Raw genomic sequence first — 26,159 nt, forward strand, 5'->3', positions numbered from 1 at the left:
GTACAAGTTTCTGATCCTTAGGCTTTGGTACAAGCGTCCAAGTTCTGTTCACCTCCAAGGATTTTATTTCAGCTTCCATTGCAGCCTTCCATTGGTCCCTTTCTTTTGTCTGCATGGCTTCCTCATAAGTTTCTGGTTCTCTTCTTTGTACTTCAGTACCTGCAAGGAGGGTAGTGTATATTAGATCAGCATAGGAATATCTCATGGGTGCCCTTACCTGTCTTCTGGTTCTGTCTCTTGCAAGCTGGTAGTCTTGCAAGTGTTCAGGTTGAATCCCAGTGTCATCTGCTATTTCTATCTTATCCTCATGTTCTGGATCAGTTTGTCCAATTTCTCCTCCATGTTCAATAACAGCTTCAGTTTCTTGGCTGGTTTGAGTTTGGACAGGAAACTCCACCTCAATTGGTGTAATTTCAGGTTGGGTGAAGGGATCATCTGTACTTGACATGGGGTCAATTTTGGTTCTAGTTTCCTTACAAGGAAATACTCCCTCATTGAATATCACATCTCTGCTCACAATGATTCTAACCCCTGGAGTATCTCTATCCCATAGTCTATAACCTTTGGTCCCTTCTTGATACCCTAGGAATATGCACTTGTTGACCTTGGTTCCAATTTTCCTCATGTGGTGTGTGCGTAACCTGCACACCCAAAAACTCTCAAGTGGCTTAAAGCTGGGACTCTACCAGTCCACATTTCCTCAGGGCTCTTTAAGTTTATTGCAGTAGATGGGCTTCTATTTACCAGGTATGCAGCTGTTGTAAGAGCTTCTCCCCAAAAGGAGATGGGGAGTTTGGAGGTTATTAACAGGCACCTAACCTTATCAATGAGGGTTCTATTCATTCGTTCTGCCACTCCATTCTATTGTGGGGTATAGGTTACTGTCCTATGTCTTAAAACCCCTTGGTCACTACAAAACTTATCAAATTCTTGATTACAGAATTCCAGCCCATTGTCTGTTCTAAGAACCTTCACCCTTTTTCCCATTTGGTTCTCTACTAAGTTTTTTCAGTCCTTAAACCTAGCTAGAGCCTGATCTTTGGATTTCAATAAGTACACCCACACCTTGCGGATGTAGTCATCCACCAGAGGCATAAAGTAGTTATTCCCTCCATAAGACTTCACTTTTCCAAGTTCCCAAAGGTCGGAGTGAATGTATTCTAGTGGTCTAGTGGCTAGGTGTGTCCCTTTGGTGAAACTATTTCTATGCTGTTTCCCTAAAACATAATTCTCACAGAATTCGAGGGATGTGGTCTTGTCCTTACCAAACTACCCTTTATGCTTCAGAATGTCCATGCCTCTTTGACTCATGTGGCCTAATCGAAGATGCCATTTTTCTGTATTGGACAAGTTAGTAGAAGTAATCACAGAATTAAAGCAGTTTTGGGAATGATTCCCACAAAGAATATAAAGGCATTTCTTTTCTCTTCTTTCAGTATCAAGTTGTTATCTCTATATATGTTCAAGCATCCATGTTTTGATTTATAACAACATCCTGATTCATCTAAGGTGCCAAGGGATATCAAATTTCTTTTAAGTTCTGGTATGTATCTAAACCTAGTTAGTTTTACCACTTTTCCAGTGTTAACCCTTAGAGTCACTATGCCTATCCCTCTTACTCTGCATGCATTATTGTTTCCCATGTAAACAGTTTCATTTTCAACATTTTCAAATTCCTGGAACCAGTCTCTTCTAGGACTCATGTGAAAGTAACAGCCTGAGTCCAGCACCCACTCTTCACCAGTGTCATTCATTGACACAGTAAGTACTTCAGGTTCCTCTACCAGGTTTCTAGTAGTGGCTAGGTTATTCTCAGTATTCCCTTGTTTTTGCTTTTTAATCCACTCAAAACAGTTCTTTTTAATATGCACAATTTTATTACAAAAGAAACATTTTCTGGACTCTCCTATATGCTTGTTACTGCCCTTCCATTTTTTCTTATTTCTAGCCCCCTGATTATTCTGATTTCCCTTACCAGTTTGACTAGGTTCTGGTCTACTCTTAACAAACAGATTTGTGCCATTCCGTTTCTGGGTTTTCAATTCTAATTCTCTAGCCCTAAGTCCTGATGTTATTAGGTCAAGATTTGGTACAATACCCAAGTACTGTAGGGCATTCTTGACTACCTGGTAGTCATCAGTCAGGGAATTCAATAGAATCATGGTTAGGCTGGTTTCTCCTAAGGCTTGATCTGTCCCTTTTAGGACCAAGGTCATTTTCAGAAACTCGTCTAGGTTTTCATCTATACTCTTAGCACTATCCATTTTATAAGAGAATAAAGCCCCCTTTAAAAAAGCTAGGTTGGGGGCAGATTACAAAGCATACAAGGTAGTGAGTTTACCCTAGAGTTCAATTGGTGATTCAATTCCATCTACCTTCCAGAGGACGCTGTCAGACAGATTCATGATTATCAGATTGTATGCCTTCTCATTGATCTCCTCTTTCTTTTTCAACTTCTCCTCTGGCCATTTTTCAGAGTCCTCTTCCAGTGCGATGGCAACCTTGTTGCGAGAAAGCAATACTTTCATCTTTTTCTTCCAACTCCCAAAATCGATCTTCTCATCATATTGGGAGATCTCCATACGAGTCGTACTCATTACAATATAATGAAAATAAAGAAAACAACAAAGAATCTAAGAAGGTACGTGGCGTTGTTATACCAGAATTTGCCAATTACTGCCAGGCAGTTTTTAAGGTGGTTACTGGTTTCTAACCTATATACCTCTTAGAACTTAGCACCTACGAAGGTACGCGACGTTGTTACACCAGAATTTGCTAATTATTGCCAAGTAGTTTTTAAGGTGGTTACTGGTTTCCAGCCTATATACCTTTAGAACTTAACCAAGATTTGACTCCCTAGATCCTATTGGAGACCAGAAGGAATCACAGTTTCGAAAAGCCCCAATTTCCAGAAACCCTAATTTTACGAAACCCTAATTTCACGAAACCCTAATTTCGCGAAACCCTAATTTCGCGAAACCCTAATTTGTAATAAGAAACCCTAATCTCCAAGAAATGGCTCTGATACCACTGTTATAACCACTCACAGAAAGAATCAACCAAATAACAACAGATCAAGAACAAGAATCACAATAAACACACACAAGAACAACCAGATTTACCGTGCTTCACTTGCTCTATATTTGAGCAAGCTACGTCCACGTTGAACTCGGGAATCAGACGAGCTTACTGCACTAAATCACTATCAAGATTACAGATTACACACAGCAACACAAATCCCTCAAAACCCCTTCTTCAACCCGTAACTCACCCTAGAGATTACACCCTTCGAATCCCTATATACAGTGTATACAATACACCCAGAATGACCTAACCCAGTCACTCAATCAACAAGTTACAAGATTCACTCAACCCAAATTGAAAACACTAAAGACTCAAAATGGTGTTTAACGAAAAAGAGAGAGATTTGCAAAAATGGATGAATGCGTAAACTGCCAAATAACTCTGCTTTTATATGGTTGACATTAGGGTTAAATTCCAGCCGTTAGATCTTCTTTTCATCAACGCTCAGGATTGTTTCTTCAGTTTGAATCAAAACAACGTCGTTCCATTTAAGTGCAAATACGACAGCGTTTCAAGCCATCATCCAACAGTGGGCATATCACTAATTGTAAAGATAAAGAAGAAAAAAAAAAACCATATCCAAAAGTTGGCATTGAATCAATTCCTTCGTATGAAAGTTTAGAATTATGGCAACAATCTACGGTTTAAATTTCTCTTTTTCCTAGCATCTCATTGAGTTCTTTACAGCTCAATTAACCTCAATCATCAATCAAAACAAATAAAACATGATGAACAGAAACCAAATTAACTCAATAACTTACAATAAAAATGACAGATGGCTTTGACGAAGAAGAAGAGCAGCAGACAAAGAAGAAGAGCGGCAGACAAAGAAGAAGAGCAGCAGATGAGGAACAAAGACAAAGAAGAAGAGCAGCAGATCAGGTCCTTTTATTTTTTAAAAAAATTTTGGGACCAAAATGTTTAGACCTATTTTTTTTTTTTTTTTAAATCCTCGTATGGCAATGGATAGGCGTCCATCTAATAGGGACGCCGTCCATTATTTTTGTGTGTCAAATTTTTTAAATTAAACAATGGACGGGCATCCATCTAACAGGGACGCTCGTCCATTGAGTAGAGACGCCCGTCCATAATGTATGGATTGGCATCCATGATTTTCGTTTTGAAATTTTTTTAATTTAAACTATGAACGGGCGTCCATTCTAGGTGGACGTCTGTATATTATTATTTTTTCATGAATGAGAGTCCATTTAAAATGAATGGTCATCCAATAATCACGGAAGACTGTCTATATTTGATGGACGGTCGTTCATTCGCGGAATATTTGTTAATATGCTACATGATTGCATCTACTCAGCTGACATGTCATTCGATGCAAAATTTCGATGCAAGATTTCGGTGTCTGTATCATTATTGTTTGCCAATGCCTATAAATTAAGTGTTGCAAAGAGCAATTATTCATTGTTGAGGAATATACATAGTAAACATAAAACCCAGAGCTCTTTCTCTTGCGTTAATTAGATTATGCCTTTCCATTTAATTTATTTTCCGTCAAAGATGACAAAACATAGTTCCTTTGTTTGTCGTTCTTATACCGCTTAAGAGTGCCGCATGCAACCAGAATCCACCATTAAAGCTTGAAAGTTGAACCATCATAACCCTTCTGCACCAAAATCATCCTTGTAATGGTGGATTTGTCTTTAAGCCAGTGTTGCTCATTGCACGCTCTAGCTTCATCTTCTCTACTTTATAACCGAATTCAGTCTTTTTGGGGGAGTTTATTTCTTGCACACGGTTGATCAATTTTGCATCATGTATCTGGTTCCGCTTTTAATTTACTTAACGTGTTATTTAAGTCTTACTATTTAATCTCGTTTGGTTTCTTGCACCGAGATAGTTAACGAGTCTGTCTCAATTTCAAGTTCTGTCTGAAATTCAGTTTCCTATTTATTTAATTGTAAGAACCAATTTGTAAGGGGCATGGAGTAATTGGGTTTAAGGGTTCCAATTGATAGTTTTTGCTACACTTGTTCGTACAAAAGTTCTAACTATTTGTCATTCAAATCCTTGATTTAAAGCTAATTTACGTGAAATACATTAAAGTCGCATTTGTTTTATAATTGAAAACTGAATAAAATTGAATTATTATAAATTGAACAAATTTGAATAGTTGAATTTGAATGATATGTTTGTTTATTTAACTTTTATAGTCCGATTACAAGTGTTAAGATTTTTTTTTTCACACAAAAATACTTAAAATTATCATTTTGACATATAAGCCCCTTTGATATTAAATAATATATTACTAAAGGAGTAAAAATCATTTATCCCCCTAAAGTTTGGAAAATGCAAATTTTCAATCAATTATGACAAATTTAATCAAGTTACCCCCAACCGTTTCATAAATCAATCAAGTTGCCCCAACAATTTTGACTACATTTTGTTGTGTAAACAATTGAGGCAAGAATGTAGTAAAACTCTATAATGCCCTTTTTGTTCTTTTGCAAGTTTGATGAAAATCTGTGTTTATTTTATTATTTTGAGTAATATTTTTGAAAAAGTAGAGTTGGGTTGTTATTACGAGATATGATTTAAAAATTAACAAAAACACCCCCTAGGTTTGTTAATTTAGCTAAACAACCCCAACAATAAAAAGTTTATAAATTGATAAAAACACCCCCACATTTGCTAGATTTCAGCCACCACCGCCGGAAGGTGGCCGAAATCTAGCATAATGGCACACGACCGGCTGGATCTAACCAGTTGTGTGCCAAAAAAGGTCAGATCTACAGCCAAATCTAGCCATCAATGACGAATATGTGGCCAAAGAACTAGACCTGGTAAAACGAGCGGGTGGGCTGGGTTAGGGTCATGTCGCCACGGGTACGGGCCCAATACGGGTCGAGTTATACGGGTCCAAAATATTGGGCCCGTACCCTACCCTATGCAAGTAGAAGTGGACCCGCGAGTGCCCTTTTTTCTCTCTCCATGTTTTAGTTTTTACATTTCACTCCTAATAGTTTTCAATTATGACAGTTACACCCCCAAAATTCCTATCATTTTAATTTTTTACATTTAAACCCCCAAAATCAACTACTCGAAATTCAAGCAGGAAGGGTCTTCACTCTTTGGATAAACTCCGTGAAGCTCTTATCCTGAAAACATAGACGACAAATCGATAATGAGTGAGTGTGACAAAGTGAGTGTGGACAAAGCAAGCAAAACTAGATAGCAATTAACAGCATAAGCAAAACCTAGATGTCAAAAATGAATTAAAAATACAATATTTGGTAAAAACTCACCGATCTGCAATGGTGGAGGTGTGATGGACTCAAAATGAAAAGGAATGAAGAGTGGAGATGGCGATGACGATGGTGACAGTGTGAGAGAGGAGATGTTGACGGCGATGGTGATAATGACGATGTGAGACAGTGAGAGAGGAGAGTTGCGACGATGAGAGAGAGGAGATGGCGAGTTTCGATGGTGAGAGAGAGGAGATGGTTAGTGGCGACGATGAGAGAGAGGAGATGGTGACGATGAGAGAATGTGTTTCGTCTGTACTAGGTGGGAATTGGGATGAGACTTGAGAGTTGAGAGTTGAACTGATATTTTGTAGGATTAGGATTTACTGATTTAGGGATTTCAAATCCCTTTTTTTTTTTTTTTTTTTTAATAATAAATTGGCACCCGCAGGTTTACCCGTATAACCCATTAATAATACGAGCCGGGCTGGGTACGGGTCCAGAAAAAACGGGTCCAATGCATTAGACCCGTACCCTATATTTTTTATCTGGGTACGAGTCGACCCACAAGTCTGAACCCGTTTTGCCAGGTCTACAAAGAACGGCCAGATCTTTGACAGTAGATCTGGTCAAATCCACGGTGGATCTAGTCGGAAAAGACCAGATCGATGCACAACCAACCAGATCTAGTCAGTAGTACGCCATTACGCCAAATTTCGGCCACCTTCCGGCGATGGTGGCTGGAATCTGGCAAATGTGGGTGGATGGGGGTATTTTTGTCAATTTATAAACTCTTTTTACTAGGAGTGTTTAGTTAAATTAACAAACCTACGGGGGTTTAAAAATAGTTGAATATAATAGGATTGGATTTTGAGAATAGGGAAACAAATATGTATTTTGGGTATGATAAGAATAGAATAGGGCAAAAAAAGTAAAACAAACAGGCCTTGAATATTATTATTTAAAGTGAAATATCCGAAATACCCTAACACTTGTTTTGTATTACATTAATAGGTGGAAAATTAAATGCGAAATTATTTAGTTGCCCCTATTAAAGATTCAACGAACTCCATTTTCACACAACTTCTCTTGCAAAAACAGAACAAAAGGGTTTTTCTGGGTTGTATGTTGTTTAGTGGGTTGGCTGCTATTTAATTTTTTAAGTTTGACCAGTCCCCACTAAGTTTAGAAAAGACTTATATTCAGCTTTAAGGAATATTCACCATTCTAACAATTCTACGCAAGACTTATATTCAGCTTTAAGGAATATTCACCATTCTAACAATTCTACGCTTCTTGACCTTACGTTCAATTAACATCGTCACAGTTTTGGGGGGAACTTGATTGATTTATGAAACTGTTGGGAGTAACTTGATTAAATTTGTTGTAATGCCCGAAAACCAAGAATTTTCCAAACGTTAGGGGGGTAAATTGATTTTTACTCATTACTTTTAGTAATGTTAATTTTTATTAGTTTAAAAAATGCAAGAGCTAATAAGTTGAGAAATATAAATTTAAAGTATATCGAAATATAGATTTTCAATTTTCTTAATTAATTCACAAAAATAGTGTTTTCAATTCACAAAAATAATGAAAAATGTGAGTTAAGTTAGGGCCTATTTAATTTTGTTTAAAAAAAAAAAAAAAAAAAAGCAAAGTGTACAACAAATCTTATGAAAATATGTTTGGTATAAATGAGTTGATATGATTTCAAAAACACTTTTCAAGTACAACCGTTATCACTAGCAAAAAGTTAGAAAACGATTAAATGTTGTTTTGAACATTGTTTCAAACACATTTTGAAATATATAAAATATCAAGATACATTAAAAATTTTGGCTCATATTTTAGTTTTTGAAAATTATTTTAGTTCACAGATCAAATAGACCCTTAAGAAACACACTATAAACATTGAAAGGTACAAATTAAGTCATGTTCATGAAGGATCAAAATGGCTTTAAGAGGGGGGGTGAATTAAGCCTTTAAGGCACAAGGGTCACTTTTTAAACAACATAAGCTACTTTGAACTCTTTGTGACCTATGATCTCTTGTATTTCAATTTGTGAGTTCAAGCAAATATGCATAAACAAATATATAACAAATATAAATTAAATATATATAAAGTAAAGAGAGAGGGGATGAGAGAATCAAACTCAAGCGATATATAATAGTTCAGCCATAACCCGACTTACGTCCGCTCCTCCAAGCTACCCCCCCTTAGAGTATTCCACTAACTACCTTTTGTTGATCACCCAACCAAGAAAATTCAAAACAAATAGCTTTCCTCTAGGAGCTGTTGAACTTTTACACACAATTAATTTACAAGGCGCAATTACACCTCTTAAACACACTAGGACTTACTTTCTCTCACTAGAAAGCAAAAACCCCAAGAGTGAACCACACTCTTTTAAAATATGAGAATTGAATGATTTTTACAATAAAACCCTCTCAGCTGTGGATAAGAAAGTGTATAGCCCAAAGAAACACAATCTTCAAAAATACAAGTTTTAAGTGTAGCAAGGGTTTGATATAGAGTAAGAAAAATAATAACCGAAAGCTCTTTAAAATGATTGAAGCACTTTTGGTTGGTGTATATGCAAGTTTAAGAGTGTCAAAAGTTGTTTTGGAATGGGTTTAGTTGGGTTTATATAAAAGAACTCAAAAATATAGTCGTTTTGCTTAAAAATCTCATAACATATTGCAAGACCCTTTGCTAATCTTGTCGACCAAATTTAACATGACATCTATGTGGCACTAATCGTTTTAAAGCCTAACTACATCCAATCAACCAAATTTGAAATCTAGTTGACCGGATTGCCAAAGCATTTTTTTAGAATACTTTGACCCCAATTCGGAAGACAAATTGACAGCTAATCTGGCAGACTTGATGGGTTAAATTGCAAAGATTTAAAGCTTGGAAAATACAATTTAACCCTTTAACTTTGAAATGTGACAATTTAGCTTAAAATTGAACAACAACATAGAAAGTGTTCTGTGAACCGAGAATAGCCTCCAAATCAACTGGTTCATTTACATTATTTTAGTTAAATGTAAATAAACAAACAACAACTTATTTGGATTCAATAAAAATTTCTTAAAAATAAAAACCCAAATGAATCAGAAAAGTAATTTTTCAATTTTAGTTCAAAATCCCTTTTCCAGTTGGCAGATAAAAATTAAGTATAATCGTTGACTAAGCAAGCAAAGTTATATGGTGATGAAAAAATTCATGTAGTCATATAAAAATATGAAGAACAAAAGCAGCGATATTTAGTCCCTAAATTTTTGCCCATTTCAAAAATCTATTTTTCATGCCTTAGACTATATTAAAGCATGTAAAACAGGTCATGAGTTTTGACAGGTGAATAACCAACTCTAACCAAGACTTATGATTTAAAAAGTGAAATGATACAAGGAAATTATACCTGGTGTTGATGCTGGATTTTGACACCAACGATTCGCACGTGCAAAGTGCTAAGTTGACTTAGAAATTACACGTGAATGAAAAATGCAATGAAGTAAATGGAAGATGATTTTTAAAGTGGTTTGGATGCTTAAAGCGAATCCTAAATCCACTGTTCTTTTATATATTAGAGGTTATAGGAGGTTGCATATAGCGAACAGCAAGTAGAGGTACAAATGACTAATTATTCAGAGAAACTATCAAGTCAGTCTCTTTCTCGCAGGTTATCTATGTTCTGAGAATAAAAGGTTACAATCAGAATGCAGGTTTTTTATCAGAATCCCGAAAATGAGAGGAGGAGTCCTCTATTTATAATAGAAGATTTCAAGGTAATGATTACAAATCTGCAAGTGGGCAGGTGTGGTATAATTCCTACTGTGCTTCCCATTGGCTGATTACATGGGAGATATCCTCAAATCGCGTAGGGCTTGGACAAGTGGGCGACTCACATCCACTCATAGATAAAACCTGAGTCTGCCAAGTTGATGACAACCACACTCTTTCTGTCTTTGGACGACGTGGCAACTCTTGGACGGCACAAAACCTTCTTAAACTCTGATTGGCGCTTGCTGACGTAAGCTCGCGTCAGCCCTGATTTTTTAGGCATAACACCTAGACTAATCTTTCTTGAAATCTTTCTTGAAATCTTTCAAATTCTTTTATCTAAACTTTGTCTTTTCCATTCTTGATAATCTTTTGAATGCAGTGGGAAACTTTCCTGCCATCTCAATATACACTTGACCAAGAGTTATTAGCAAACATGTTTAAAGGTATATTAGTTTATTGTCATCAAAATAAGAGTATGATGACTCAAGTTAACAGTTCATTCTTAAGTTTAAAAATAAATAAATAACCCTAAGTGAAGTGTAAACAATGTCAATCAAGGGCCAGAAAACTAAGGCAATTGTCTTAAGCCTCCCCTTGAGTCTAAGGCCTCATTAGAAATATATACTTAGGAATTTCTTAAATTTAATTTACTTTTTTCCTTGAATTAAGAAAAAGATGTATTTAATTCATTTGAAATAAGGCCTACATGATATTATTTATTTTTTCGTTAAATATTATTGATGATCAAATTTTTATTAATATGATTTCTTTTATATAGTAAAACCTCTCTATAATCATAATGGTGAGACCAACTAATTTTATTACTATGAGGAGGTTATAACTTAATAGAGGGGTAGTTACAAACACTATTGTTTTGATTTCTTATTTTATAATTCATGTTTTAATTAAAAAATATTAGGAATTCACCTCATGTTTTAGTAGTATTAGGATTTCAATTCAATGCTTTAATCGCTCACTTTTGAAACTGATAGAAGATCATGTCTTGGAACCAGCAAAGATAAGTGTCATTGATGGAATTGTAAATGCAGTTGTTTCATGGTCAATTGATGTGAAGCCACTGTTAGGAAACGATCTAACTCATGGCAGTGGAAAACAAAAATTTTAGAGCATTGATCGTTCCCATTAAAGCCAAGATCAGGGCACAAATTATACGGTTTATATGTTAAATCAAAATCTGTAATAATATGAACAATCAGAGTGAAGTTTAGAGTTTATACACACGTTTGGAGGCTCCTTCAAACTTGTCTCTGACTGGGTTCGCTATTGATCCAAGAGTAGGATCGAACCAGCGGTAATCTACACGAAGATAACCTGAAGAGCTAAAGAGGGATTTGCTAGATCCTCTTTAGCTTGAAGAACCAAATCAAGAATCAAAGAAACTTTGATTCAATGAAGAAAGGTGGCGTGATATAAAGAGAAAATGGTTGTTTTCTTTTCTTTCAATGAATAAGATTGAATGAATGAATCTCTTCCCTTGTCTTATGAAAATCACAAAACCTTGCACTTATATACTGCACATAAAACCCTATTCCATTAAGGAATAGGCTTAGGCTTCAACCCAAACAGTCCCTATACCCAAACACTCCCAATCATGATATTTTATTATAATTATCATTATTTTCAATTAAACTCAATTAACATATTTATAGAAATACATTAACATTTAATAATAATAATAATCCATTTAAATATATGTGTACATGTATTTAAATATAATCTCACGTGTTTAATTTTAATATCAAATTAAATATAGGCAACAACCTCAACAATTTAATTGCACTGTGAGATTACCAAAATACCCTTTCATCCTAAAAGACGAAAACGCCCCTTGCACAAACCGGTTCTTAAATTATCTTCTATGTGTGTGACCCGTAGGCTCCTCATCATACCAGCAGTGAGTAGTATCGCGATTAACACCAATTAATCGTCTCACTACACATAGACCAAGATTGGCCCCTAGCAAGGCATCATGGCCACCCGATAGATTTGGATTCAGCGAAGTAGCTATCTGTCAACGATATGGTTACCATAGAATCTAATCCTTTCATCATCTGTTATCTCATCGAGACTGAGGTACAGAAATAATGTCAACCTTAGTTACCCTCGATATATATGTATTTAGTTATTGGACCAATGACCGGAATAATGAATTGGATTGAGCAACAACTCAATCACACTGTGATCACAGATTTACTGTCATTGTCATTAACTGAATTACGCCATGAGATAACCTCTCCCGTACCCGGGAGTGATGAATCCTCTGTCGATCCACCATAGTCTTGATACACTCCTCGATGCAGCTAATCACTACCGTATTGACAGCTTTGAATATAACTGCATTGGGCTAGTGTCAAACTACACCAATCGGTGCATAAGGCGCTCTGGTGATCTCAAGTATAAGGATCACATGCACCACCATTAGCTAGAAGATTTGTTCCATAGACATTGGGGTTACCATCTATATGGAATCCTCTGCTGGGTCGGTCTAGTGAACTTGCCTACAGCAGGCACCCATGTGTTGCACCAGGTTGTCAGCAAATAACCTTAATATGTGAGACCTATTACTACCTTTTGACAAGGTCGTTCAACACTATGATAGCCTTACCGTATTATCTGTGCCCTTGGTTAGAATAATACTAAGGCTACGGACATTTCTAGAATGGCCACCATATGTGTTCATAGGGTTCTCACTATCAAGATTTGAAACACTTGATACCCTCGTCACGGTTCTACCATTCTAAGGACATATATCAATACATATAACTATGGTTTACATGATATAGTAGATAATGCCTTTTATTGATTAATAAACATTATTACAAAGAGTCAATTCCACAATAATTGATTGGCTCTAAAGCACCTACTCCAACAATCTCCCACTTGCACTATAGCCAATCATTCATGCACTCAACATCGAATGACCCAAGTACCCATCATGCTTCTGCTACAACAGAAACTTCAACAGTGGGTTAGTAGGTACTCTGTAAATCTGCACATTCCCTTTTCTGATCGATCTCTTAGATCAGATTGAATCAACTAAGTATGTGTTTGGATTACTGGTGAGACTATGATTTCTTAGCCACAACAATGGCTCCATTGTTATCGCAGTAGAACTTTACTGGATCAGCAATGCTTGGAACCACATCAAGTTCAATAATGAACTTCTTGATCCAAACCGCCTACATGGCTACATTAAATAATGCGATATACTTAGCATCAATTGTAGAATCCACTGCAGTACTCTGATTCGAGCTCTTCCAACTCACTACAACTACATTGAGACAAAATATACAAACCCGAATTGCAAACTATAATCACCTTTATCCATTTGAAAATGGCATCATTGTATCCTCTTACAATGAGCTCATCTTTCCCTCCATAATCCAAGAACATATTCTTAAGCCTTTTCAAGTACTTAAGGATTTCCATAGACACTCATCCAGTGTCACTCACTTGGATATTATTGATATCTTCTACAAGTGCTGAATGCACATAAGACATCAATCTGAGTACATAACATATTGCTTACTTAGATCCTATTGATATCTTCTATAAGTGCTTAATGCACATAAGATATCAGTCTGAGCATGCAATCACCACATTGCTCACTTGGATCCAATTGATATCCCCTACAAGTGCTTGGTGCACATGAGACATCAATTTAAGCATAAAACATGGCATTGCTCACTTGAGTCTGATTGATATCCACTGCAAGTGCTTGATGCACATTAGATATCAATTTGAGCATACAAGATGGATCCACTTGCTGAAGCATGTGGGATCCTCTTCATTATAACTCTCTCATCGTGTGGTTAAAGACACATATCCTTAAAGAGATAAACACCATATGCTATCGGAAGAAATCCCTTTTTGGATTCTTCTATACTGAATATGTTCAGTACCTTGTCTATGTACTAACTTAGGTTAAGCAACCTACGCCATCTATCATGATAGATCTTTATTTCGAGGATGTAGGCTGCTTCTCCTAAGTCTTTTATGGAGAAGCACTTGGATAACCAAGTCTTTACCGACTACAAGTTTGGTATATCATTCCCGATCAGAAGTATGTCATCGATATGCAACACTAGGAATGCCACTACGCTCCCACTTAACTTCTTGTAAACACAAGTCTCATCTTCGTTCTTGATAAAACCAAATTCTTTTACGACTTCATCAAAACGAATGTTCCAGCTCCTTGAAGCTTGCTTAAGTCCATATATAGACCTCTGCAACTTGCATATCTTATTAGTTTTTCCATCAAGAACGAAACCATTGGGTTGTGTCATATACACATCCTCTTCAAGGTTTCCATTCAGGAAAGCAGCAATGACATTTATTTGCCAAATCTCATAGTCATTAGCTTGTCCATCGAGAATGAAACCATCGGGTTGTGTCATATACACATCCTCTTCAAGGTTTCCATTCAGGAAAGCAGCAATGACATTTATTTGCCAAATCTCATAGTCATTAGCTTGTCCATCGAGAATGAAACCATCGAGTTGTGTCATATACACATCCTCTTCAAGGTTTCCATTCAGGAAAGCAGTTATGACATTTATTTGTCAAATCTCATAGTCCTTATGTGTAGTAATCGTAAGCATAATCTATATGGATCTAATCATGGCAACCGGTAAAAGGCTTCTTCATAGTCAATACCATGAATTTGTTTGAAACCTTTGGCAACCAGTTGTGCTTTATATGTATGCACCTTGTCATCCATGTCAGTCTTCTCCTTAAAGACCTATTTACACCCTATGGGTTTTACCCTTTTAGGTGAATCCACCAGAAAACCATGACTGGTTCTGGTACATGGAGTTCATCTCAAATTTTATGGCTTTAAACCATTTAACGAAATATGGATCCGATATAGCTTCATCGCAAGTTCTGAGTTCATTGTCTTGGTAGACCCTACGTCACCACGTTGAGTAACAAGAAAACCATATCTCTCGAGCTCACGACATACTCTCCCAAATCTACGTAGTTGTTGTGCTACCTGAGGTGGTTCACTTTGATCTACAAATTGTAGAGTAACCTCCTCGAGATGTTCAACCACCTCTTGTGGCACATCTTCATGTCCTTTGTCTAATGTATCTTGTGGTTCTAGAACTTCATCAAGTTTTAGTTTTCTCCCACTAGTACTTCTTATAAAAAAATTCCTTTTCTAGGAAGACACCAGTACAAGCATCAAAAATTTGCATTGTTCTAGATGGTAGAAATAGTATCCTTTGGTCTTCTTAGGATACCCTACAAATATACATATGCAGGATTTCGGGTCCAGCTTGTTCGAAGTCAATTTCTTGACATAAGCTTCGCAACCCAAATCTTTAGATAAGACAAGTTGGGTTTTTGCCCACTCCATTGATTATATGGAGTCTTATCTATAAACCTTGACGGCACATGGTTTGGTACGTGAGTCGCAGTCTCTAAGGCATAACCCTAGAATCATGTGGGCAAATCATAGAAACTCATCAAGGAGATAACCATATCAAGTAAGGTCCTAATCCCCTCTTTCAGATAACCATTATGCTAGGGTGTACACGGAGATGGGAGTTTTAATACTATCCCACTTTTCTTCAGGTATGTTTAGCTCAACTTGCCTGACATTTTCATGCCTGACTTAGTAGCCTTCAACATATCCAGAAGCTTGGAAAACGTATTCTTCTTATCATCCTCAATGAAGTCATAGACAAATTGAGAGTAAGAATCTGACAAAGACTGTAATATTAGGTTTATCGCTAAACCTTCATTAAGTCTGCATCCTAAAATCTCAAGCCTGTTCATTTACTCGGTCAACTTGAGTATATGATCGCCAATTTTAGTACCCTCTTCCATCCTACATCTGAATAATGGTTGAGACACCATATGTTTCTCATTTCTTTGAAGAAAATGAAGAATAGAAGCCAAGTCCATTTTCTGGCACTCCTATCACAGTAATGGTGTCATTGATGCAGCACAATGTATCTAGTCATTTCTGCTTTCGCATCATGTGTATGTTTCACATATATATATCCAGTCTCATTGATAGAACTATCAGAAGGCTCTGGTGACAAAGTCTGCTCAATGGTGCATAATTTATCGCTTGACTGAAGTATATTGTTTATACTTCTATACCAGTCAACGAAATTCTCACCATTCCATTTCTCTCCCAGTTCAATGATTTGTCGCAGTGATGTTGGGATCATTTTGCTCAATTTTAAGTGAATCTACAAGTGCAAAATAAGTAACCGTTATTACAATGTTTATTATTATTATTTAATAAGGCCTTTTATTAAACAATTGCTTCCACTTTTTTTCTCAAGTCAATAGCCCTCACCATTAACTCAGGAAAGCCTGTTGGCTTTCCTAATGGACCGAGATCCCATCTAGCCCATTTCAAACCCTCGCTTTGGTGAACAAGCCAAAATGTAGAGATGGCAATGGGCTTGATATTTCCAGGTACTTGGCCGGGCCCGGAAAGGTCGAGCTTTACCCAGTGTTCGCAGGCTTAGGCTTTGGCTTAGGCCTGGGCCTGAGTTTAAGGCCCGACCTCGGGTACAAGCCGGGTATGGGTATGTTTTTAGGCCCGGCCTGGCCTGGCTTGACAATTTTAGTATTAATTTTACTAAATTACCCTTATACTATATATTTAATTACGAAATTATCTTTTATATATATATATATATATATATATATATATACCCATTTTTCCCAAATCCTAATCCCATCCCATTCCCTAAACTAAACTACACACCCTACCCATTCCAATATTCCCATCTCCTCCCACTATTACATCTCCAATCTTGATCTCTAGATTGTCTCACCATCGCCGATCTCGTTGTCACCGGAGTATCTCGCCGTCGCCGATCTCTTCATCACTCTTCCATCTCTATCTCTAGTTTTTTCCTTGGTGTGTTGTTTTGTATTGTGATGTCGATTGCTGGGCATTAATGAGAATGCATTATAATTTATTTGTTCTAGATATTGATATTTAAAGAGAAGGGAATTGTGGGTGTTGTTGTGTTGGTTAATGTTTCACACCTCTAAATATAGTAGAAACAAAATCAATTATGCTTGTGGGGCAACTCTGTAACTTGTAGAAGCAAAACCATTTCATTTTCTTCTTCTTCGATTTCAAGTGACTCATAATTTGATGGTGTAAAAACCTAATATGGTTTTGCTTTTTGTTTTTGGGTTCTCCTTGTTTTGTGTTGTTCTTTGATACTTAATTTTTTTTTTTCCAATTTTTTAGTATCATGGTTGGGAAATTAAATTTGTTTCCATTTGAAGCTTTATTAGTGAATAAATAAGCTTGGATTTTTATGATGAAAATGAAATGTTTTTACACGTTTGTTGAGATTCAGGAATCACAAACATTCTTGCCATTTGCTATCAGTTTCTGTTACCTTTCCAAAACAAATAAATGCAGGAAGCAGAATTTGTCTAATTCAGAAGATGTTGATTTGTTGATGAGATACATTGTTATCTGGGAAAGGATTTTGTTTATATGACATCTTATTCTTTTATGTTTATACAAAAGACGTCAGTTTTGTATATTTTTTTATGTTTTGCCTTGATTTCATCATGATTTCACAAATTTGTGGAAAAGAGTTATGTTGTAGAAAAGAGTTATGTTTCCAACGAGATGGAAAAGGAATTTTTTTATGTTATATAGAAGATGTAAAGAGTTATGTTGTGGGAAAGGTTTTGAATTTGTGGTTTCACAAATTTCAATATGAGGTTGGCTTAAGAAGTAAGAAACATGAAAAACTATTCCCTTTTTTAGATTCTATAGTTGTTGGCGTAATTTGTTCTTTTTTTCCTTTTATTGTCGTGATGGTAAAGTTCCTGGACATGTTATCTCCTATATTTAGTTTCTTCTTGATAGTATTGATTTTTGATCGGTATGTTTGATTTTTGATGATTAGTATGAATTGTTTATTGATATTCATACTTTTTTTCATTCTTTTAGGTTTCAACATGTCAATTCAAACTTCTTTACTTGGTAAACGAAAAAGCTTAGAGGAGGAGATGAATCTACCTTCTGACTCATCAAAAAAATTGTCGACTCCGGATCCGATCAAAAGTAATCAAATTCAATCTCCAATTGCAGATACTGAGGAAGAAACACATGAAGAAGATGGCCCCCTTAATGATGTTGACAGTTGCAACAATACTGTAAGGAGAAAATCAGTTGTATGACAACATTTCAAGAAAGTTAAGTTTGATGGCAAGGATAAAGCTAAGTATGACTATTGTCGTAAACAACTTGTTGGTGGTTCCAAAAACGGGACAAGGCATTTGCATTCACATTCTAAAATCTATCCAAGGCAAAAATACAGAGATGTATTATAGAAGATTCTGTCGATGACCCCGGGAGAGGATTCAAGTTAAAAGTCTCAAATGACCTTAACTTTGCATCAGCTTGATCAAGAGTCGATGAGGAAGGACCTTACAATGATGATTGTTCTACATGAATATCCTTTTAGCATGGTTGATCATTATAGGTTTAGGAGATTTTGTAACAACGTGCAACCGTTGTTTAAGGTTATGAGCAGAAACACTATTAAGAAAGACATATTCAAGATTTAAGATGTAGAAAAAGAGAAGACAATGAAATTGTTAAACAAAAATCGGAGTAGGATTGCTATCACTTCGGATTTGTGGGCTGCCAACAATCAAAACAAAGGATATATGACGATCACAACACACTTTATTGACAACAACTCGGTCTTACAAAGTCGACTCATAAGGTATTATCTTTTAAGGTTTTATCATTCTTATTTTTTAATACAATTTTTGTAGCTATATGAATATTAATTTTTATGTATAATTAATGTTGCAAATTTGTATATGTGCCTTACCCACATACTAGAGATGTGCTTGCTGTGGCATTGATGGACTGCTTTTATGAGTGGAATATTGATAGAAAGTTGTCAACATTGATGTTTGATAACTGCTCCACCAATAATGCAGTTGTTGAAGATATCTTGAACGAACTTCCAAGTGCCTCACTTATGCTACGTGGTTCATTGTTTCATATGCGTTGTTGTGCGCATGTTCTGAATCTAATTGTTCAAGATGGATTATTGGTGATTAGACAAGCAATTGCAAGAATCCGTGAGAGTGTTGCTTATTGGTCAGCATCTCCTAAAAGAGAGCAAAAATTTGTTAAAGCGTCACGTCAAGAAGGCATTGAAGTACAAAGAAGTTGGCTCTTGACTGTAAGACTCGTTGGAACTCAACTTATTTAATGCTTGAAATAGGTTTCATTTACAAAGATGTGTTTTTTCATTTAAAGCTTTGTGAGACACAATATAGATGTTTGCCAACTGAGGAGGAATGGGAGTTGGCAGAACAAGTTTGTTCAAAGTTGAAAATATTTTATGTTGCCATAAACTTGTTCTCTGGAACAAAATATCTGACATCTAATATTTATTTCCCAAAAGTTTGTGAAATTAGAATTGCATTGTCTAGCTGGCTCAGATGTAGGAATGATTTGATAAGAAATATGGCAACAAAAATGCTTGAAAAATTTAGCAAGAATTGGGATGTGATTCATGATGTCTTGGGGGTAGCGAGTGTTTTAGATCCTAAATACAAAATGAAGTCGTTAGATTATTTTTTTCCTCTGATCTATGAAGTTGATGGTAAAGATCATATAATGAGAATTCAAGGATTTTTATCAGATTTTTTTAATCAGTACCAATCTAGGCAAAGAAGTAGTCAACCTCCTCCCAATGCACGTTCTTTTCAGACTAATATTCCTTATAGTGAGGAGGACGGGTCCGTTAGTGACTTTGAGATGTATATTGCACAAGAATCAAATGTTATGGAAGGAAAGTCAGAACTAGATTTTTTACTTAGAGGAGAAACTTTTGCTTGGGACTCCTAACTTTGACATATTAGTTTGGTGGAAGGCAAATAGGCCTAAATATCCAATCCTCTCTTCTATTGCTCGAGATATCCTTGCTATTCCTGTCTCCATAGTCACTTCTGGGTCTATATTTAGCACGGGTGGGAAGGTAGTAAGCCCACATCACAACAAACTATGTGTGCTCAAAATTGGTTATGGGCGGATATAAAAAGTGATTATATCAAAATTTTAATTCTTTAACATATTTGTCTTATTGTCTTTAATGTATATTTTTTATTTCTTTAACGTATTTGTCTTATCGTCTTTAATGCATATTTTGCATTCTTATTAGGTCAACAATCATGCTCGACATTGTTTGATGATACTAATGAGGAAGAAGATGAATTACGATGACAAAGAATAGGTATGCAATTGGTTAGATATTTAGTCTTTCTTGCGTTGCATGCTTCTTATGTATTTTATAATTGCAGAGAGGTGGACTTACCTGACTGGAGCTTGCAAAACTTAAGGAGACAACAACTTCGAAATTTGTGATAGAGTTTACTGTTTTGTATTTGTTCATATTTTACTGTCTCAATTTGATTGTTGCTCTTATGGTTATATTATACTCTAAGAATTACATGGATGGATAAATGCACTTTGTGGAATATTATTTATATATTTGGTGAGTATTCAAAAATAAATTAATTTTTAAAAACTGTTTCTAGAATTAAAAATATAAAAAAAAATTGAAATTTATTAATATTTAAAAAATTGACATTATAAAAATAGGCAGGCTTGGGTCGGGCCTAAGGTTACAAAAAGCCCGTTGGGTCGGACTTGGGCTTTACCTATCATACCTGTGACGGGCTCGGGCCAGGCTTGGGCCTTTGTCATGAGGTCAGGCTTGGGCTTGGGCTTGGGCTTGGGCCAAGGGGTACCTGGTCCCGGCCTGGCCCATTGCCATCACTACCAAAATAGGTTGATTAGGTAGGCCAACAAACTTAATCCACACCAGTTGATAGCTCCTACTATCAGCCTCAAATGTGAAGCAAGCCAACAAGCCAATCACACAATTCAATGGCCTAGCCATTGTCCTCAAGTGTGATTCTCAGTATCAATAGAGTGGACACTACATGTCGCCACGTACACATAACAAGTATACTTCTCTACTATGCCTATGACGTGTTTATCAACCTTCGCTTTGCCGAACAAGCAAAACTGTCATTTTAAGTCGATCCATCACCATTAAGGAAAACTCCAATGAAATTTAACCTCTCACTGGTAAAAGTGTACCCTTCGCTTTGGTGAACAAGGTTCCGACAAAAAGTGCTTTGATTAAACCATTGGTGATGGAAGGCATACATGTGACTTAATATACTTTAATTAAGGGTTTTTATTTTACGTCTCACTAGTTTTATTATCTTTGTTAGAATGACATCATTTGGCATGTTATTAAACATTCAACCTTAGCATGCATTCTAAGCAAAAATGTAAACGTGCTGGTACATGGCCTAGCTAAAACCAATTTCCTCGAGCCTAGAGGAATCAGTGGGTTACCTAGGGGTCCTGTAATAAATATCTTGAGTCTTTAAGTATGATTGCCTCGTCCTTGCTCCGTCTTCAATTACATTACAAAATACATCATACTAAATTTATAGTGAAATTAATCTCAAACTAATTTTACATCAATAAATTTAGAAACCTCGATTTACATTAGAAGGGAATGAGATGAGAAGAGAATGTACATCGAGAAGGGGAAGAAAGGCAGGACACAGAGACCCTATTTAAAAAATTTACAGCCATACATACCCAAAAATATTTTAAAACATTCACCATAGGTCTAAGGCTCATGTACCAGGCACTATGCAATATTCAAACAAGTGAATTGCATGCATTCAAAAAGCAATCAATTCCTGACAATTTGTAGATCTATATATTTGGTCCAAAAGTTTTGAAACTTTTCACTTTAGCACCTCACACTCAAAAGTACGCTTGTTGCGGCAATGGATTATATCGCCACGGCGTGCATTGATTTTCGTTGTGTACATGCACCACGTACGATCGCCATGGCGAGCGCTGAATTACGTCAGAGCGCACCTTAGACTATGATCGTCGCGGCGATGAATTATATCATCGCGCCAAGCACTGATATTTAATCAGTGATCGCGCTACGGACGATTGCCGCGACAATGGGTTATATCGTCGCAGCGAGAGCTGATTTATAATCAGCGAGTACGCCAAACAACGATCACAGCAAGTGTACATTGATCTGTAACACATTAGTTCAACCAACAACCAATAGAACACCAATCGGATTTTACAATCAATCTAAACATCTGATCTTAACAAAAATCCATATCTCAATATACCAATCTTGCAGATCATCAACAAATTAAATTAATCAAGTATATTGATTTCTTAAAACGTGCTTTCAAGGCAGATTTTATACAAATTCAACAAGGCAACATGCTATCAACCATACATTAAACTGTAAAATCTAGTACCCTAGGCTTTGATACCACTGTGAGGAAACGATCTAACTCATGGCAACAGAAAACAAAATTTTTAGAGCATTGATCGTTCCCATTAAAGCCAAGATCAGGACACAAATTATATAGTTTATATGTTAAATCAAAATCTGTAATAATATGAACAATTAGAGTGAAGTTTAGAGTTCATACGCACGTTTAGAGGCTCCTTCAAACTTGTCTCTGACTGGGTTCGCTACCGATCCAAGAGTAGGATCGAACCAGCTGTAATCTACACGAAGATAACCCAAAGAGCTAAAGAGGGATTTGCTAGATCCTCTTTAGCATCAAGAACCAAATCAAGAATCAAAGAAACTTTGATTCAATGAAGAAAGGTGGCGTGAGATAGAGAGAAAAGGGCTGTTTTCTTTTTTTTCAATGAATAAGATTGAATGAATGAATCTCTTCCCTTGTCTTATGAAAATCACAAAACCTTGCACTTATATACTGCACATAAAACCCTATTCCATTAAGGAATAGGCTTGGGCTTCAACTAAAACAGCCCCTATACCCTAACACTCCCAATCATGATATTTTATTATAATTATCATTATTTTCAATTAATGTATTTATAGAAATACATTAACATTTAATAATAATAATAATCCATTTAAATATATGTGTACATATATTTAAATATAATCTCAAATTAAATATAGGCAACAACCTTAGCAATTTAATTGCATTATGAGATTACCAAAATACTTTTTCATCCTAAAAGACAAAAACGCCCCTTGCACAAACCGGTTCTTAAATTATCTTCTATGTGTGTGACCCGTGGGCTCTTCATTATATCGACAGTGAGTGGTATCGCGATTAACACCAATGAATCGTCTCACTACACATAGACCAAGATTGATCCCTAAAAAGACATCATGGTCACCCGATAGATTCAGATTCAACGAAGCAACTACCTGTCAATGATATAGTTACCGTTAGGGGTGTTATCGAGCCGAGCTGAGCCGAGCCGAGTTTTCGCCTTAACGAGCTCGACTCGTGAGAGAGGAATAATAAACGAGTTGAGCCGGAGCCAGAAATTATGTGACTCGGCTCGGCTCGGTAATGGATTTGGCATATTTCGAGCTGACTCTAACTCCAAATAACTCTGATTTTTTTTTTCTTTCAATTTTTTTTACAAAAATTCGCTGGGCAGCAGTCTGACTGTCTGAAATTCAAATAAATGCAAATCATAATTTAACTTTGTCTGGGCAGCAGTCTGATTGTCTGGGCAACAGCCATCTCCAAATAATTTTGAAGCTGAATCATGTTTAATATTGAAAATGAGAAAATTAGTTTAAAATATTTAAATATGGCAGGCGAATTCAGAAGGGCTTAAAATTGAAAAATCATAATTTAACTTTTCATTAATTTGCTAGGCAGAGCAAGTTTGACCCCAATCCAATTCAAATAAATTTGATTAATATTTGCAAACAACATTAACAGTTTATTTTAACTCACCAATTTAGATAAATAATCATAAATATCCTCCGTTTTTCACCTCAGATATCCTCAGGAAGTGACCCCTGTTGTTGCTCCCTAAATCAAAGAAGAATCTCCTCTGATCGGCTCTGATTACTTTTGAAACCCCCATGTTACCTATTTCATCTTGTGCCGGCAAGTCAACCGACCTGTCAACATTCAGTTCAGAAGCAGAGGCAGGTTGGCTACTATGGCCAGAAATGAAGCCAGCCCCAACATCATCTGAAAGCCCAACAAGACGCTCTAAAGGTTCAGAACTTTGCTATTTTCACACACACATACAATAGAACCAAAAAAGGGATAAGTAAGACATCTGATAAATGCAACAATTGTATGTGTAAAAACAGACAAGGGGTTTATGCATGCTCTGCAAGTACGCCTGATTGGGCAATATGAAAAGCCGCGATGCTTCATTAATTTCTGCCAAAATGTTTCTGAATGTTGTCCACCCTTCGTCCCGAGAACTTCCAGTAGGAACAATCATAGTACTGTGATTTCTACTAACAGATGCTTCTGATACCTGCAGAAATAAATTTAATAAGGCAATAAGTTTTAGGAATAACAATACTAACCATTAGATTAGCCTTATCATCTTCACACTTATAAAGACGCATAAGAAGACAAAACTGGAAAACCAAAGTACTAAAAGCCTTATCATCTACAGTGTGTGAAGGTGAAAATCTATTCCCATTCCTTTAATTTTTCAAACTAAATTTCAGGCACATTTGTACACCAAAGATTGATCTCGAAGAAAAGAATTGGAAATCTCCAAATTTTGCATAAGACTTCCAAAAGGCAACTAAAAATGATTCAAAATCCAACAAAAACAATTAATATAGAAAAATATATAACAGATAAAATATTGTGCTCAATGGCTTAGAAAGGAACATGACATAGGGCTCTTTCACAAAAATATCAATGGAGGTTAGTTGAACTACGCAAATATTCCAAAGATATTATCATCCCATTGGTACAGGAATAATCCCAAAACAAGGAGCACAAGATCCGACGAAGAAACCCCCTACTCACCGATTAAAGTCCGACGAAGATGATGACGAACCGACGAAGAAAGTTCAGATCTGACGAAGACGATTCAGATCCGACGAAGAACAATCAGATTTGACGAAACTCATACGAAGAAGACGAAGTTCCGACAAAGATCCAACGACGATCAGATGACGATGACGAAGATCCAATGGCTGCCGAAGGTCCGACGACGATGAACAATATCTCACGAAGATCCCGCGAAGCTAACGAAGATGTACAAGATCTGGCCGAAAATCGTTACTTTGGGAGGAGTTTGATTCAAATTTTACGGCCAGGGTTCCACTGTGACAGATTTTTCGCGATTTGGGGATTTTAATAATGGGGGCCATTTTGTTATTTTTTAAAACTTGTTTGCATTATTTTAATTAAATCCCAACAGTTCAGAAATTCTCAAAAAAAACCCTGCTTTTTTAAGCCAAGCGCAACTTGTGATCCTGACGAGTCGAGCCTTGTATGGCTCGAACTCGGCTCGTTTTGTCTCACGAGCCGAGTCGAGCCGGCTCGTTATCAGACAAACCTAGCCGTTAACGAGCCGGCTCACGAGCAGCTCAATTCGTTAACCATCCCTAGTTACCGTACAATCTAATCATTTCATTATTTGTTGTCTCATCAAGACTGAGGTACATAAATAGTGTCAACCTTAGTTACTCTCGATATATATGTATTCAGTTACTGGATCAATTACCAGAATAATGAATTAGATTGAGCAACAACTCAATCCCATCGTGATCACATATTTACTATCATTGTCATTAACTAAATTGCACCGTGAGAAAACTTCTCCCGTACCCAGGAGTGATGAATCCTCTATCGATCCACCATAGTCTTGATACACTCCTCGATTCAGTCAATCACTACCGTATTGACAGCTTTGAATAGAACTACGTTGGGTTAGTGTCAAACTACACCAATCGGTGCGCAAGGCGCTCCGATGATCTCAAGTCTAAGGATCACATGCACCACCATTCGTTAGAGGTTTTGTTCCATAGACACTGTGGTTACCATCTATATGAAATCTTCTGGTGGGTCAGTCCAGTGAACTTGCCTACAGCAAGCACCTATGTGTTGCACCAAGTTGTCAGTAAACAGCCTTAAAATGTGAGACTTGTTACTGCCTTTCGACAAGGTCATTCAAAACTATGATAGCCTTATTGTATTATCTGTGCCCTTGGTTA

General features: G+C 36.4%; 1 protein-coding gene and 1 long non-coding RNA gene across 2 annotated transcripts; one reads left to right on the forward strand and one right to left on the reverse strand.

Moving 5' to 3' along the window:
• The first annotated feature begins 18,968 nt into the window (after nucleotides 1-18,968).
• Nucleotides 18,969-19,966, forward strand: LOC116131794 (zinc finger BED domain-containing protein RICESLEEPER 2-like). The gene is made up of 2 exons (XM_031417469.1): nucleotides 18,969-19,271; nucleotides 19,373-19,966. The coding sequence occupies exons 1-2, from the start codon at nucleotides 18,969-18,971 to the stop codon at nucleotides 19,964-19,966; spliced, it is 897 nt and encodes a 298-aa protein (XP_031273329.1).
• A 3,582-nt stretch (nucleotides 19,967-23,548) lies between these two features.
• Nucleotides 23,549-25,287, reverse strand: LOC116131815. The gene is made up of 3 exons (XR_004128305.1): nucleotides 24,967-25,287; nucleotides 23,917-24,457; nucleotides 23,549-23,715 (listed from the first exon to the last, which is right to left on the reverse strand). It is a non-coding gene; the product is annotated as an uncharacterized LOC116131815 (long non-coding RNA).
• Nucleotides 25,288-26,159: the final 872 nt, after the last annotated feature.

Source organism: Pistacia vera, unplaced genomic scaffold, assembly GCF_008641045.1.
Source record: "Pistacia vera cultivar Batoury unplaced genomic scaffold, PisVer_v2 Contig243, whole genome shotgun sequence".
Classification (NCBI taxonomy): domain Eukaryota; kingdom Viridiplantae; phylum Streptophyta; class Magnoliopsida; order Sapindales; family Anacardiaceae; genus Pistacia; species Pistacia vera.

What these genes read in the sequence shown, in the direction of transcription:
- LOC116131794 (XM_031417469.1), top strand. Translation starts at nt 18,969, where the DNA reads ATGGACTGCTTTTATGAGTGGAATATTGATAGAAAGTTGTCAACATTG. An exon ending in CACGTCAAGAAGGCATTGAA is followed by an intron (nt 19,272 to 19,372) that starts GTACAAAGAAGT and finishes TTTCATTTAAAG; the next exon opens with CTTTGTGAGACACAATATAG.